The sequence below is a fragment of the Mercenaria mercenaria genome, chromosome 1 (assembly GCF_021730395.1).
Source record: "Mercenaria mercenaria strain notata chromosome 1, MADL_Memer_1, whole genome shotgun sequence".
Taxonomy (NCBI): Eukaryota; Metazoa; Mollusca; class Bivalvia; order Venerida; family Veneridae; genus Mercenaria; species Mercenaria mercenaria.
The window spans coordinates 17,607,857-17,625,883 of record NC_069361.1 but is presented as its reverse complement, the minus strand read 5'-3'; the positions used below and the strand labels follow the sequence as shown (position 1 = coordinate 17,625,883).

At 35.3% G+C, this 18,027-nt stretch overlaps 1 protein-coding gene across 9 annotated transcripts in view; it reads right to left on the bottom strand.

The window, feature by feature from the left end:
- Positions 1-4,041: 4,041 nt before the first annotated feature.
- The window catches only part of LOC123544878 (synaptosomal-associated protein 25-like), a 102,758-nt gene continuing 88,772 nt past the window's right edge, over positions 4,042-18,027 (bottom strand). For all 9 annotated transcript variants that reach the window (XM_053541023.1, XM_053541010.1, XM_053540998.1 and 6 more), the window contains one exon: positions 4,042-12,293. In XM_053541023.1, the coding sequence (XP_053396998.1) occupies positions 12,225-12,293 (69 nt within the window). In that variant the 3' untranslated portion in view covers positions 4,042-12,224. The remainder of the gene's footprint in view (positions 12,294-18,027) is intronic.

The window sequence follows — 18,027 nt, the reverse complement described above, 5'->3', positions numbered from 1 at the left end:
AGAGAATTTTTATTTGCAAGGTCTGTAGTCATTTCAACAGAATTAAGTCTACACTTTTATTATTTACCAGACAAGAGCTTTTAGTGGTCGAAGGTACAATTTGTACTTTACCAAAATATTAACATTAGCACATTATTTTAGTATTAACAAAGTCTTCACAGAACAGAAATAATATATAATTCAGTTTTTAGCTGGACTACACAAAGTATATGGAGAGGTATCTCACTTGCCCAGGCATCAGTATCTACAACTTAGTTTAAGTTTTGATGCACTTCCACAGTAACTCTATTATTCCTAAATGGATTTGATTTAAAAACCTGAAATACTTGTTCCACACCATCACCCACATTGTATGGCTTAAGGACCAGAACTCTGGCACCAATAGTTCATAAACTATAATATGCCCCTTTTCTCTTAGAATTTCAGATTAGTTTTGATGCACTTTCACCTTATATGCTATAATTTCATAGATTTAATTAAAAGTTATACCATCAAATGAGACAAGGGCCAGAACTCTGACATCAATATTTTTTTAACTATGCAGTTTTATACTGATTTTCTGGTAAAAGTTTTGAGGCACTCATTCTTTGGTATTACAAATTGGATCCCAGTAAAATCCTTAATTAGTTGTTCTACACCATAGACACATCATATGACACCAGGGTTTTATCTCTTATATTCTACGAGTTACGCAGCTTTTATGCTAAAGAACTTTTTTAGTGTTTTGCTGCACTTTAATTCTATCTCTGTTATTACTGAATGGATTTGATTCAAAGATAAAAACATGTTCCTTATAATGACCTGTATCACTTAAAGGTCCATGGAAGAATTGGTGTGCACATCGGGTTTAACTCTGGGATGATGAAGATTGGGGGATCAATACTCCCAAATTTTCATGGATAGACAGAAAGACATGCACAACTCCACTAAAGGCCCCCATTTATTTTATACCTGGGAGTATGACAAAGAGGTGGATACATAAGATGAAGGTTAATCAATCAATGGGGGCATTTATAAACAGGGCTGACCAAAGGGGTCCCACACATGAGTGGATAGAGTTTAACGACATATTTTTTTTTTTTGTCCTGGAGAAAATTATAAAATAAACCATACTAATATGACTACACCCTAGTAGGATTTTTTCGGCGACGCCGTCTAAATTCGTTTTCGTTACCTATGCCACGTGACTTCAGTTTGCAAATCAAACTACTTGGTAACGCATTATAGATAATTTATCGAAATGGAAGATTTATGCAACACTCTACCTGACTGGACGAGAGTGTCAATTTCTTTCACTCTGTTGATTGTGCTACGCTGAGTGAAATGTAGACAAAGCGTTTATCCTAAACGACGCTGTTCACAGTTTTAAAGCGAACTTTGGCTCAGTATATTTAGCAAGAATATTGATATATCTCAAAATGATAAGTAAGTTTAATAAATATGATAAAAACCTGTTCAAATACCAACATATATCAAATTAAAGAAAGAGCTGAATACGGTCTGCGTATCACATGAATAAGGGTGTGATAAGAGTCTTTTATGTAGAGAAGTGCTTTTTAAAAGATTTTCCTTGTTACAATTGTCGTCTGTATATGAAATTTAAAGGTTTCTTTTTTTTTTGTGACTTATTCAGATTGCATATTAAAATGAGTACTTGTTTGCTTTGATATATTTGTTATAAACTATTTAACTGATTTAGTATGGTATGCAAATATTGAACTCAGTTGAATTCTGTTTTATTATGTATATGCTTTATAATGACTGAATCTCATTACACTGAAATGAAGGTACGCTGCATACAGTTTATCTATGTGATATGACTACGGTCAAACTTTGCTTTTGAAACAGAAATATTGAAATAATTACAATTGTATGTTTTGCTTGACCTTCACTTTTTTATAGGTGTGACGACATTGTCCAAAGATTCATGAATAGCGATTATGCATTTGTTAAGGTTTAGGAGTATATCACCAAAACACAGAAATATTTTATAAACGGACAACATCGTTACCAATATTTTACCTGACCATTACATGTTCTGCCGTACTGTCCCGTACTGAAAATATTCTGAAAAAGTTGTCCCCTTTGAAAATGAATGCCATTTGTAAAGAAATAAAAATAAAACAATCGCTGAAAACTGTGTTCCACCTAGTTATGTGAAATTTCAACACTCGCACGCTATTACAAATGCATCAAAACAAACATGTGTAACAGTTCCTTGAAAATGGTGAGTTTTTAAAAGCGCTTGACTGTCTGGAAGTAGGGCCTGTTTAAACAGTTCTTTTTTCGGAATTCAATGCTTATATCAGTAAACTGACACTTGTTTTGTAGAGTAATATAAGTAATATACACGCTATCATTACAAAAACAACAAAACAAGTGTCAGTTTACTAATATAAACATTGAATTCCGAAAAAAAGACTGCCTAAATGGGACCCACTTCCAGGCAGTCAAACGCCTTCAAAAATTCACCATTTTCAAAGAACTGTTACACATGTTAGTTTTGATTCATTTGCAATCGCATGCGAGTGTTGAAATTTCATATAATTAAGTGGAACACAGTTTTCAGCAATTGTTTATTTTTATTTCTTTACAAATGGCATTCATTTTCAAAGGGGGACAACTTTTTCAGAATATTTTATCAAACTCGATGTGTAACAATATCGTAAGGTCTCCTGCTATTTTGTTACAAATGGGGATAGGGACCAATTAGCTAAAAATATAAACACGTTTAATGACCTCATGAACCGCTTCATGAATCTTCATCAAACTACTGCTGTAATTATTCGTCTAAGGATAAACGAAACAAAATTGCAACCCTACGAAACCTTTGCGAAAAATTAAAAGAGAACCATTTAAATTGTTGAAGTGCGGTGTTTAGTTCTGCAATTTGAAAAATGTTAGATGAAAGATGAATGTTAGATGAACAAGAGCTGTCTCCATAGGATAACACATGCCCCCTATGGCACTTTGAATGAATAGTTATGGCCGATGTTAGAGTTTAGGACCTTTGACCTACGGAGCTAGGTCTTGCGCGCGACACGTCGTCTTACTGTGTCACACATTCATGCGTAGTTATTTTAAAATCCATGCATGAATGACAAAGATATGGACCGGACACGCCCATCAATGCACTATCATGAAAAATGACCTTAAAGTCTAAGTGTGACCTTGACCTTTGAGCTAAGGACCTGGGTCTTGCGCATGACATGTCGTCTTACTGTGGTACACATTCATGCCAAGTTATTTGAAAATCCATCCATGGATGACAAAGATATGGACCGGACACGCCCATCAATGCACTATCCTTTAACGTCTAAGTGTGACCTTGACCTTTGAGCTACGGACCTGGGTCTTGCGCGCGACACGTCGTCTTACTGTGGTACACATTCATGCCAAGTTATTTGAAAATCCATCCATGGATGACAAAGATATGGACCAGACACGCCCATCAATGCACTATCCTTTAAAGTCTAAGTGTGACCTTGACCTTTGAGCTATCGACCTGGGTCTTGCGCGCGACACGTCGTCTTACTGTGGTACACATTCATGCCAAGTTATTTGAAAATCCATTCATCGATGACAAAGATATGGACCAGACACGCCCATCAATGCACTATCCTTTAATGTCTAAGTGTGACCTTGACCTTTGAGCTACTGACCTGGGTCTTGCGCGCGACACGTCGTCTTACTGTGGTACACATTCATGCCAAGTTATTTGAAAATCCATCCATCAATGACAAAGATATGGACCGGACACGAAAATTGCGGACAGACTGACAGACCGACAGACTGACAGACCGACAGACGGTTCAAAAACTATATGCCTCCCTTCGGGGGCATAAAAATGCATAAACTTCTTTCCTTATTACAATTCGCCGACCATCATTTTTAAAGATATTTCTTGTTTGATAATTATGGCTCTACAACATAAAAATGTCATTAAACTCAATCCACTCCTATGAGCTGACTTAATCTCTACTTTTGAAGTTATACCTTATTTGCAACTAAATTTTCCCAAAAACACAACGAACAATAGAATCTGATGTGAAATGATTTTAATGATGTTAAACAATTTGATACAAATCAAAACAAAATTTCATAAATTTTCACCTTTAAACATGATAATAATATATTAAATGTTTAAAATACATCAATATCTGGAAAGTAACATTATCTGACTTAAAATGCATCACACAAAACTACATTCCTATCGTATATGGCAAGAGTGCAAATTACTGATAGAAGTGTAAACTTTGTTACACAGACATGAATTTTATGAAAAAATTGATGCATGTGATAAAATTACTTAAAATATGCAAAATTTTCTTTTCGCTAGTATAAAACTTCAAAGATTTAAAATATCATTTACAATTCAAATAACTGAAACTTGGTCTTCATGTCAAAACAACTTTTTTCAAACTCAACAGCCACAACTGATTCTTTTCAAAGATGGTAAAAATACTATCCAATGATAATGTTTCTATATCAAAAGCACACAACATTGTAATTTCTCCAAAAAAATCTGTAGAAAAAAATAATGTAGGGCTTCTTTTCTCTGCAAATGAATTGTCCCTCTATTCATAAACTTCATTTTTTCATGAATATGTTCTGTTTTAGTTACCGCCCTTTATTGCTCAATCTTTCCATACAGTAATTTGCACACCTGTCATATATTTCCTAATATTAAAGTATCCATGAATGACAATCTGACATCTATTAAAGAAACTGTCTAAATACATGCAGTTTTGTTTTCACATAGCTTTTGTCTTAAAGTAATTTCGAAAATTTCAAGTTTACTTTTGTCAAAACCAAAAACAGTACATTAACAAAACTGAATCCTTTCAAAGTTTGCTAATACATTCCATTTTACAGGACTCTAAAATTCTATCCCTGACTGGTAGTGACTTATGGCATAGAATTTCCTGTGTACAGAGCATACATCATAGACAAAAAGGCAACAACATTAAACATACATTTGCCATTACTTCTACACTTCATTCTGAAATGTTCAAAATATTGCACAAATAACGTATTTCTAAAATTAATTTAACTATAATTTGTTAACAATTTATCTTCGGTAAAAAACAATGCTGCTTTAATTTGTTGTTCCTTATGTGCTTAAAATTATCATCATAATTAAATGGCATTTAAATTTTTGTCATATTTCACAGTGGACTATCTTATTCTTTTTTTAAAAAAAAGATTTGATCTATTTTGTTTACAAAAATTCTCATGAACATGTGATTAGTATGCATGTGTAACAGTTAGTTACTACTCTATGACAGCCCATTACCAACATGGAGGAAAGAGATCTTCAAAAAAAACACAATAAGGCTGATATTTCATGTGTACATGTAGGATTTTCTCCCCCACCCACCCACCTGGAGCCACTATGTATTTTAATAAGGAGACTTCAAATCACAAGTAAAATCTGTCTTCTTGTAAAATGGCTGCTAAATTTAGGCGGCCATTAAGGCCAGTGCAACTGTACTTATTTTGAACTGACAGGCTGATTCAGAGTACAATACACTGGGTGATATTCTCTATAGTTGTAGTTCAGCCTTTAATTTTGATTAATTATAATAGATGTATATTAGTACATGTGGAGAAAATCGACATATTCAAAAGAGCCGCGCCATGAGAAAACCAACATAGCGCATTTGTGACCAGCATGGATCCAGACCAACCTGCGCATGCGTGCAGTCTGGTCAGGATCTATGCTGTTCGCTAACAGTTTCTCTAATTGCAATAGGCTTTGAAAGCGAACAGCATGGATCTTGACCAGACTGCATGGATGTGCAGGCTGGTCTGGATCCATGCTGGTCGCAAATGCACTATGTTGGTTTTCTCATGGTGCAGCTCAAATATACAGTTGGAACTTGTTGTCTTAGACTCACTTATCTCTACAACATTTAGCAAAAAAAAAAACCTGCACCAAGTTTCATTTTCAATCAGTCAGATATCTCAAAGTAAAACACTCAGTTGCCTGGAATTTGAGATACTAGTTTGCACTGTACATACAAGAATCTCAACCTCTGGAACTTGAGATACTAGTTTGCACTGTACATACAAGAATCTCAACCTCTGGAATTTGAGATACTAGTTTGCACTGTACATACAAGAATCTAAACCTCTGTGAAAAGCTGCACCCATTAAGCTAGGAGAAACACAGAACAGCACAGCTGTCATACCCCATTTTAAATACAGCTACAAATATAACTTAAAACTACAGTACAGCACTTAGACAGACATGACATGTGTTTGAAGTTACACAGGTTTCAAATATGGAAATCATGCTAATGCCAGTACATATATAACACTGGTAACATTATTTACAACAATATATTTGCTATAACAAAACCTGTATGTACTGAACTTGGACTTGAAAGTGTACCTTACATCCAAATATTTTGTTTACCTCAGCACAGTTTTTATGATATCTAACTGTGGCTTTGTCAAACTATTACCATAATGATAAGTTTATAGTCAGCCATAACTACTTATTGTCCAGTAACTATGACTAACTACAAACTCAACAAATGCCCATGAAATTTCACATGTACTTATTCAAAACTACACATCTGTGTAAATACACAAGTAAAAGGAATGCCATTCTCCTACACAACCTCTTCAGCATAGGTGAGACTTCACCAAAATTGTAACATCAGCATATGAACAGAGGCTGCAACCCAGTGACCAACTATCAACAGTTCAATTCTGAATGTTGGTCATAAGTGTCAGTGCCCACGTTCATCAGTAAGCAGTGTATTTACATACATTTAGACATAACCAAAGTTAAACCATATACAAATCTTATAACCATCATTTTATATATTTATACTGCAATTTAATTGCCAATGAAGAACTGTTACATTACAATTGTTAAATATTCTTTCCATTTATTTCCGGTGGAAAAATTGTCAAAGCACTGGCAGGTTTTGCTGTCTGTAAGTTTTACACAATTGGCAAGCTTTTTTAATGCAGAATGGCGAGTACTGATGTCTCTGATAGCCTGGGAAACAGTTCATCAATCAACTTGTGAAATGTGTATATTATAATTTTTTGCTATTATATTTTGTACAATAAAACAAATATCATACTGCTTTTTATTGGGACGGTAATACACAGAACATATTCAGAAGTACTATCAGCTTCAGCTCTGTGTCAGCCAACAGTATTCTCCTTATACTCTAATAGTTACTGTCCACTCAAAGCAAAGTGATATTTATATAATGCCACAAGTTACACCTGCATTATGAATTAAAAGACAGAAAACTGGAAAATCTGAATTGGTAAACTAGTCTGCTTAATTAGATATACCGATGATTTGGTTCTTTATTTAGAATCCATCAACCAACTCTCACAATAATGAATGCTGTATGAGAGATTATTGCACTTTCAATTCACCCCAACTACTGGAATAAAAGAAGAAAAATGTGTTGCTTTTTCTACACATGAATACTGTAAAATGCAGAAATGATTACACAATGTTATGTAATAAGAAAACAGGTAAAAAGACTGGCAGCGTAGTATTATTGTGGACTGGTTCTCTACAGTAAAACAACTCTTATCTCGCAAATAAATGCCTTTTAAGTATATAAAAATGGGTAGAGACATAGGACAAATAAAATTGTAACAAACACTTCCCAGTAAATATTTTCCACATGGGGAGCTTTTAACCTTAACACAGTCATACTTTGTACAGGTCTTGACTTCAGAGATAATTTTATGATAACACAAAAATATACATCTATTTCTTATGAAAACACAAGAATGGGGGCCAAGGATGTGGGTCACTATGGAAGGATATGAAAATATCTTTTACATGGCATAAAAATGCTCTAAGCACTACCCCTCTGAAGAAATACCAGTCCAAAATATAACTTCAGGAATGATTATGACCAACTACCTTCATCTAAGTACAGTCAAACCTGTGTATCAAGACAACCGATGGGAGAGCTTAGAACTAAAGTAAACCCTGGGACAGAAAATACCAAGGTCCCTACTGGGGCTCGAACCCCAGACCTCGAGATCTGTAGGCGGACACTCAACCACGTCCCTAAAGGGTTAACCTAACAGCAAGGCTGTTGGAAGTGGCCTATAAACCTACTATCATTACACTTCTCCCCCTTTACTTTTCAGAGCTTAACAGCTCTCTAGAATGACACTCCATGCCCATCGCATGAGTCCGTCAAACATTTCTGACACCATTAAAGTAAACCCTGGGAGAGAAAATACCAAGGTCACTACTGGGGCTCGAACCCCGGACCTTGCGATCTGTAGGCGGACACTCAACCACGTTGCTAAAGGGTTAACCAAACAGCAAGGCTGTTGGAAGTGGCCTATAAACCTACTATCACTACAGAACTGATCTCTATGTGCAATCTGTCTTTTTCAAAGGTTAAAACTACAGTAAAATGTTTGGTTAGTGAGTCTCAGGCTTTGTGGTCTCATAGTACATGTTTGACTGTACATGACTTATACAACTATTTTTACAACAAGAAAATTGTTAAAAGTTACAAGATACAAAAGCAGCACCCTAACAGAGAATATATTTAATGACTACAGATTGAGCTGAAGTACTGAGTATACAGTTACCTGAACCCTCATACAAAGATAGAAACACTATATCTAGAAGACAGGTGAACAATCTTTAAGGTGCATTTTTTAAATAAATACTATGTTTTATCATCTAATAAAACATGCCTTATAAATGAACACTACTTTTGAACATATAAAGAATGTTATGTTATACAAAGATGTAAATTGGTCCCCTAATGTAAATAACATGTACAAATTTTGTAATAATCTCACATTTAATTTTTTGATAAGGTACATAAATTCTACATACAAAGTAAGAACAAAAAACTTTGAAATGAAAAATAATAAACTGGACACCATTTAATTTCTATCTCTATCTCAACTTAAAACAAGAGCACCGCCTTGCGGGTGCTGACGCTCATCTGATTTTTTTTGTATAATAGAAATATTGTCCTACCCATGATTTTCTAAGTCTAAAAAGGGCCATCACTCTTGCAAAAAGCAGGATAGAGTTATGTTTCTTGATGTACAGTGTCCACTTATGATGGTGAAAAACTGTTGCAAGTTTTAAAGCAATAGCTTTGATAGTTTATGAGAAAAGTTGACTTAAACATAATATTCAACCAAGAAAATGATTTTTCTAAGTCCAAAAGGGGCAATAATTATTGCAAAAAGCAGGATGGAGTTATGTTGCTTGCTGTACAGGGTCAGCTTATGATGGTGAACAAGAGTTGCAAGTTTTAAAGCAATAGCTTTGATAGTTTAAGAGAAAAAGTTGACCTAAACATAAAACTTAACCAAGAAATCTGATATTTTCTAAGTCCAAAAGGGGCCATAAATCTTGCAAAAAGCAGGATGGAGTTATGTTTCTTGCTGTACAGGGTCAGCTTATGATGGTGAACAAGTGTTGCAAGTTTTAAAGCAATAGCTTTGATACTTTAGGATAAAAGCTGACCTAAACATAAAACTTAACCAAGAAAACTGATTTTCTAAGTCCAAAAGGGGCAATAATTCTTGCAAAAAGCAAGATGGAGTTATGTTTCTTGATGTACAGGGTCTGCTTATGATGGTGAACAAGTATTCCAAGTTTCAAAGCAAAAGCTTTGATAGTTTAGGAGAAAAGTTGACCTAAACATAAAACTTAACCAAGAAATCTGATATTTTCTAAGTACAAAAGGGGCCATAAATCTTGCAAAAAGCAAGATGGAGTTATGTTTCTTGCTATACAGGGTCAGCTTATGATGGTGAACAAGTATTCCAAGTTTCAAAGCAATAGCTTTGATAGTTTAGGAGAAAAGCTGACCTAAACATAAAACTTAACCAGGCAACGCCGACGCCGACGCCGACGCCGACAACCGCTCAAGTGATGACAATAACTCATCATTTTTTTTCAAAAAATCAGATGAGCTAAAAATGAAAGCCAGTTTCAGAAGATTTGTAATTAATCAGTCCCTACTACCTATAAATTCTAATCATACATTTAAAACATTGCATGAACTGTATTTAATGTTTCCATGATTGAAATAAAATTGATAAAAGCTATCTTTTTAAACTTTAATATTTCAGATGTTATGTAAATCTGATTATTTCACAAACTCAATCAAAACCTCTATAGCAATGAAAGACATAACCATATTTAGCAACAACAATGACACTGACACACAAATAAAGAAATTCCTATGATGTAAGGATGGCAACTACATGAACTAGTATTCATATACGATAAATAGTAAAAATAGTCCAGGAATTGCGAGCTTCCCTTTCCGTTGGACATTTTTTACTCTGGATCAATTTTAATCAAAAACAGCTGCTTTAGTTCTTTCTTATTTTCCTCAGAAATGGCAGAAGACAATGCTTAACCCTCAGCCTGGTGGCAGCAAGTGATTCTGCCTTTGCGACCAGTGCAGATCAAGATCAGCCTGCACATCCTGATCATGGTCTGCACTGTTTGCCATTCAGTCAGTATCTTTTTGGTAAGCACCCCCTTTAAACAGTTAATGGTACTGTCCAAATTGAAAGTTGGACAAGTTCATTATAGAAATTTAGCAGGGTAAGGGTTAATGACTTTTTTTTCCATACTGAGCCTGCTAAATTTCTGTAATGAACTTGTCCATCTTTCAATTTGGGCAGCATCACTTATTATGAAAGGGGTGTTCACTGAAAATTTACTGACTGAACAGCGACCAGTGCAGACCATGATTAGCCTGCACATCCGTGCAGGCTGATCTTGGTCTGCACTGGTCACAAAGGCAAAATCACTTGCGGCCAGCAGGCTAAGGATTAATATTTTCATTGATTCACAGCATTAAACCCAAACAAACACAAAAAATGTCAATTTATTTTATTATCAAATGACAAAATCCATAAATTCATATCCTTACAAAAAAACAACACATTTTTGCAAAAAAGCATGAAAATTCTGTTCACAAAATTAATTAATTCACAGAATCAATGTTCAACTTCAAAGCAATGACAAAATCTCTTACATCTTCTGCTGTATAAATTGATAATTAAGAAAATTTCAAAGTTTTATAAAAACATATTTTTTGCATATTGATTCCACAACAGAATCTTTGAACTGCATATTAATAGGGCAATTACTGTAAAATGAACTTCACTTCAAAAGGAACGCTTCAACATCAAATGTCTTTGAGTGTAAAATTAAAACACCGATAAGGAAGTATGGCTTAAACTGCTGGTAGAATAGCAACTGCCAGATATTATAGCATTGTTAATGCATGTACATTAACTAAAATCCATCCAGAGTACCTAAATCAATCATATACTGTAATAAACATCTCCTTACAGACAATATGGAAACATGTTTTTTGTTCTGTACTCTTTTAAAATTCAGACACTATCTACTGCACAAATTCCTCTTGTTGTTTAGGCATTTAATATCATTAGATACATTGGAGAACATGCATCAGGCCCGATATACTGATTCATCAAAAAGATTATTCAAATTCAACAATATTTAAACCCCCCATATTTCATAATGAAACATTCCATAATATACACAAGGTTTGTCCATTACTGAAACATGGGAGTGAAATAAATTTAATTATGGTACTGAAACTGATGGTAACATCTGTCTTCAAGTGCTATAAATGCCAAGAAAAGACCTCGCTGCTGCTTAGAAAATAGAGTGATTGCTTAGAACATATTATAAGATAGGTAATAGTGTAACAAAAGCCAGATATATCACTGCTTATAAAAAAAAAGATGGGTAAAAGTGTAACAACAGATTGATATACCACTGTTGATTGGTAAAAGTAACAAAGATTGTCTAAAACTAGTTAATTCAATGCCTTTACGTTTCCGAGCAGGCAATGACTCTCTAAATATTGAGGCAAATATAGCACTAAAAGAGGTAAAATCTATTTCTATTGTGAAGTAATTACTATCCCTTTAATCTATATATCTAGTTTTTTTGTTTATTAGTGTTCTATTCTTGTAATATCCACATCAAGATCTTAAATTAACAGGGCAAAAATAGTAAACTAACGGACAATTATCACACTAATTATTTCCTAGAAGTCTTGCTCACGTAAAAATTAGCCGTCATTACAAGGTCAGTGTCTGCTTAACTTCTCAATGTTCGTCTAAAAATAATGTAACTGTGAGCACTATTTTGCAACAGATAGTCTCTGGCACTAGAGGGGATAAAATGTCTATCATCATTGATTGCGCAATATTTTAACGGCTCTTTTGTTGGCTGTATCCACTCTGTCTGTAAGTGATGTCCCCTGTAAAGAGACAGAGAGAAAATGTTTGTCAACACAGATATAAAACTGACTGCTCTCAGAATTTGTGTAGACTTTAGGAGATTTTGTCAAGAAAAAGAAATTCCTTGGAATGCTTTTAAGAGGAAATTGAGGAACATCTAAGCACATTTCAAATAACATATTTACCTAATATTTAGATACAAGTACTTATAGTGACAAAAACAAATGTAAAATAGGGACAGGTATTCCAATGATTCAGGTCTCTTTAATTGTTAAAGCAATAAATGTCTCTAAAAATTTCAACTAAGACATTCTTTATAATAATTTAAGCTTTAGTAATAAGCTTTATAATAGATATTTATATCTAAATACAGAAACAATGTCTTGAAAAACAAAAATGTTTGTAAAACAAATATGCTCCCCATGATGGAGTTAACTGGGTATCAAAAAATTTTAATCTCAACTATGCTTTGACCTTAACCCTTGATCTAATGACTCTACAAATGATAGCGGTCATTTACAAACCATAAGCATTCATCCTAAGAAATGTGCTGACCATAGGCCAAAACATTCTCCAGTAATTGATCAGGCCTTTTCCAGTTAAACAGTCACCTTGACCTTATTTGTGGACCCCGAAAATATCAGAGGTCACCTTCTTACCACAAACAATCATCTTACGAAGTTTAAAAGCTATAGGCCCAGGAGTTCTCCAGTTATTGAATCAATATGTTTTCACCCTCAATGTCATAATAACTATGACCTCTAACTTACTAAACAAAAAACTATAGAGGTCATTTTTTGGCCATTAGTAATTATTCTCTTAAGTTTGGAAGCTGTAGGGATAAGCCGTCACCAGTTATTTACTGGAAACCACTTACAGCTAAACTTTGACCTACTGACCTCAAACAATTTACTGAATGTAAGAAATCAACCTAACGCAATTGATTGCTGACTTTACTTATATTATCAAAAACAATTTTCAGTCTTGTGTCCTTGACCTTTGACATACTGCCCAAAAACAATAGGGGTCAATATCTGACTACGGGCAATCATCCTATGAAGTTTGGCTGCTGTAAGCCCAAGGGTCCTTCAGTAATTTAACAGAACCATTTTAAGTCTCAAGGTTATTGACAGTTTTAACTTTGAGCTACTGACCCAAAACCTTAAGGTGTCATCAAAAAATGACCAAAGGCACTTATCCTAAGAAGTTTGACACCATATCCCCAATAGCTCTCTAGATATTTATCTGCAAACAATTAATTTATTGATGTACCCATCAACCTACAGACCAGAAAAAAACAATAACCCCCAACTTGGGTGGGGGGGGCATAAAATGCTTTCTGGAGAGAAGAATATTTCTAAAAAAACATACTATCATATAAAAAAATATATTTCAATATACAGCATTTAACTTGAAACTTAAAATATGTGAAATGAAACACTTGAAAATTAAAGTCAGAGGTTTGATGAAATTAAACTGAACCCAAATCACCAAATAAAGAATCAAACAAGAGCTGTCACTAATGGTGACAAATGCCCCTGCAGCTCCTTGACCTTTGACATGGTGACCCAAAGTCAATAGGGGTCGTGTACTCAATAAGTACTATAAGCATGTGAAGTATGAAGGTCCTGGGTGCAGCGGTTCGGGAGTAAAGTGACTTCATGCAAAAAGTTAACATTGGCCCCTGTGACCTTGACCTTTGACCTGGTGACCCCAAAGTCAATAGGGGTCGTCGTACTATAAGCATGTGAAGTCTGAAGGTCCTGGATGCAGTGGTTCGCAAGTAAAGTGCCTTCATGCAAAAAGTTAACATTGGCCCCTGTGACCTTGATCTTTGACCTGGTGACCCCAAAGTCAGTAGGGGTCGTTTACTCAATAAAATACTATCAGCATGTGAAGTTTGAAGGTCCTGGGTGCAGTGGTTCGCGAGTAAAGTGCCTTCATGCAAAAAGTTAACATTGGCCCCTGTGACCTTGACCTTTGAGCTGGTGACTCCAAAGTCAGTAGGGGTTGTGTACTCAATAAGTACTATCAGCATGTGAAGCTTGAAGGTCCTGGGTGCAGTGGTTCGCGAGTAAAGTGCAAAAGTTAACATTGGCCCCTGTGACCTTGACCTTTGACCTGGTGACCTCAAAGTCTGTAGTGGTCGTATATCCAATAAGTACTATCAGCAAGTGAAGTTTGAAGATCCTGGGTGCAGTGGTTCGCGAGTAAAGTGCCTTCATGCAAAAAGTTAACGCTGTGACGAACGAACGAACGAACGGATGGACAGTTGAAAACTAATATGCCTCCCTTCGGGGGCATAAAAAAGGAAATGTTATCAAAATGAGAACGAAATCATTTGTCCAGATGATTTTCCAATATTCACCAGCTACTTCTACTAGTAGACAAAATGAAAAGAACTGCAAAATCAATTAAACAGGCTGCAGAGCTTTATGGGTCTAAATGAAGACGATTTAATCTCGCTTTCTGAGCCTTAGGGTGTAATTTCTTTCATTAAGTTCCAGCCTGCCACAGGAAACATGGAAAACCTATCAAAAAGACAGATATTAAGGTGAAGATCGCAATTCTGATGTACCATATGTCTCGAAACATGTGAACGAAGCCGCTTTGGTAATTTTAGGCTATAACCAATCTCTTGTTCATGCATTGGTGCAAGACTTGTGCTTCAATAATGTATTCAGTGTCTTGGTTTTAAAGTCATACCAACATAATTTTAGGCTTATCGTGATTTCAAGATTTGGCAGCAGGCAGGTCCCGCATGCCCCTTTTGGCAATATTTCTGGCAAATTAGGTGCCTAGGTAGAACATTCCAACCTCTGTAAGCCGGCTGGATGACTTCCTCACATGAAAGTATTTTACTCTCCTGACAATGGAATGTTTCAAACCCACAGTAGTAAGGGGTAAGTAAATTGAAATCAGAGACCGTAACCACTTGGCCAAAGAGGCCTCTTTGTGTTTAGAACCCTAGGCAACTCTCACATTAATTTTGTCAACAGGTATAGGAGTGGATGCAGCACAAAGCTAAAACAGCAAATGCCTTATTTTTCCTCACATATTAAATATAATTATGCAGGTGCTTTTTCTTTTGTAACATTACAAACCTAATTAAATGAGCCGCGCCATGAGAAAACCAACATAATGTGTTTGTGACCAGCATGGATCCAGACCAGCCTGCGCATCTGCACAGTCTGGTCAGGATCCATGCTGTTCACTTTCAAAGCCTATTGGAATTAGAGAAACTGTTAGTGAACAGCATGGATCCTGACCAGACTGCGTGGATGAGCAGGCTGGTCTGGATCCATGCTGGTCACAAACGCACTATGTTGGTTTTCTCATGGCACGGCTCAAATGGTAGAAAGATAAATGACAAAAATTAAGCTGGATATGTAATGGTTGGACCAGTGACCTCATGAGAAACAGCAAAAACTGTCCTCATATCAACAACAAAACCCTCATCCAATTACACAGGCAGTATGAAATCATAGCTCTCTCTTCAATGGCACAGAATATTTGTTACACTACAAACGTGACTGCATTAATAACAAGCTTCTCAGTAATTAGTGTCGCTTAATTACTTCTGCTTGAAGCTGTTACACTAAAGCAATCCTTTCAAGCAGTATAATTTATTTGCTGTTTGGTTATAAGCAACAGGAATATGGTTCTTTATCATATAAAAGTAAAACACATTTTTTTTTTATATTTGTGGGTGGCTGAAACGAATAGGCAGTACCCAGTAATTAGTTCTGTGAAAGTCTTTTGTACTGTGCTATTAGTGAGAGACCTGTTAGGAATTCTACATAGTCTTAAATAATGAACAGAACACTGTACTGCCATAATATAACAAGAGGGTCATGATGACCCTGGATCGCTCACCTGAGTAATATGAGCTAAATGTTTCAAATATCAAACTGATGCTAAATATTAAGAAAGTAGGTCAGTAGGTCATATTCACGGTCAATGAAAGTCAGTTTTCAGATCGCTGTGCAAAACTGTACTTGTCATCCAAATTTCAAGGCTCTATCTTAAAAAACAAACTAGTTTATTTCTAGGCAATTTTTGTAAGATTTTCCTATGTACAATCAAGTAACCCCTGGGGCGGGGCCAATTTGACACCAAAGTTATTATTTGAAAAAACAAGAGCACCGCCTTGCGGGTGCTGACGCTCATCTGATTTTTTTTGTATAATAGAAATATTGTCCTACCCATGATTTTCTAAGTCTAAAAAGGGCCATCACTCTTGCAAAAAGCAGGATAGAGTTATGTTTCTTGATGTACAGTGTCCACTTATGATGGTGAAAAACTGTTGCAAGTTTTAAAGCAAAGCTTTGATAGTTTATGAGAAAAGTTGACTTAAACATAATATTCAACCAAGAAAATGATTTTTCTAAGTCCAAAAAGGGCAATAATAATTGCAAAAAGCAGGATGGAGTTATGTTGCTTGCTGTACAGGGTCAGCTTATGATGGTGAACAAGAGTTGCAAGTTTTAAAGCAATAGCTTTGATAGTTTAAGAGAAAAAGTTGACCTAAACATAAAACTTAACCAAGAAATCTGATATTTTCTAAGTCCAAAAGGGGCCATAAATTTACAAAAAGCAGGATGGAGTTATGTTTCTTGATGTACAGGGTCAGCTTATGATGGTGAACAAGTGTTGCAAGTTTTAAAGCAATAGCTTTGATAGTGAAGAATAAAGGCTGACCTAAACATAAAACTTAACCAAGAAAACTGATTTTCTAAGTCCAAAAGGGGCAATAATTCTTGCAAAAAGCAAGATGGAGTTATGAATCTTGATGTACAGGGTCTGCTTATGATGGTGAACAAGTATTCCAAGTTTCAAAGCAATAGCTTTGATAGTTTAGGAGAAAAATTGACCTAAACATAAAACTTAACCAAGAAATCTGATATTTTCTAAGTATAAAAGGGGCCATAAATCTTGCAAAAAGCAAGATGGAGTTATGTTTCTTGCTATACAGGGTCAGCTTATGATGGTGAACAAGTATTCCAAGTTTCAAAGCAATAGCTTTGATAGTTTAGGAGAAAAGCTGACCTAAACATAAAACTTAACCAGGCAACGTCGACGCAGACGCCGACGCCGACAACCGCTCAAGTGATGACAATAACTCATCATTTTTTTTCAAAAAATCAGATGAGCTAAAAATTGTAGAGGTCCTCTAGGCAATGCTACATGTCAAATATCTAAGCTCTGGTTTTTTTTTTAGAATTTTTTTGAAGATTTTCCGATGTACAATTAAGTTACCGCTGGGGCGGGGTCAATATTATCCCTGGGGTCATGATTTGAACAAAGTTTGTAGAAGTCTACTAGGCAATGTTATATATCAAATAACTAATATCTAGGCCTTCTGGTTTATTTTTAGCAAATTTATGAAGATTTCCCTATGTACAATCAAATAACCCCTGGGGCTGGGTCAATTTGACCCTGGGGGGGTCATGATTTGAACAATATTTGTAGAGGTCCACAAGGCAATGCTACATGTCAAATATCTAAGCTCTAGGCCTTCTGGTTTATTTTTAGAAAATTTTTGAAGATTTTCCTATGTAAAATCAAGTGACCCCTGGGGTATGTAAAATCAAGTGACCCCTGGGATGGGGTCAATTTTGACCCCTGGGGTCATGAGTTGAATAAATTTTGTAGAGGTCAACTAGGCAATGCTACATGTCAAATATCTAAGCTCTAGGCCTTCTGGTTTATTTTTAGAAATTTTTTGAAGATTTTCCTATGTAAAATCAAGTG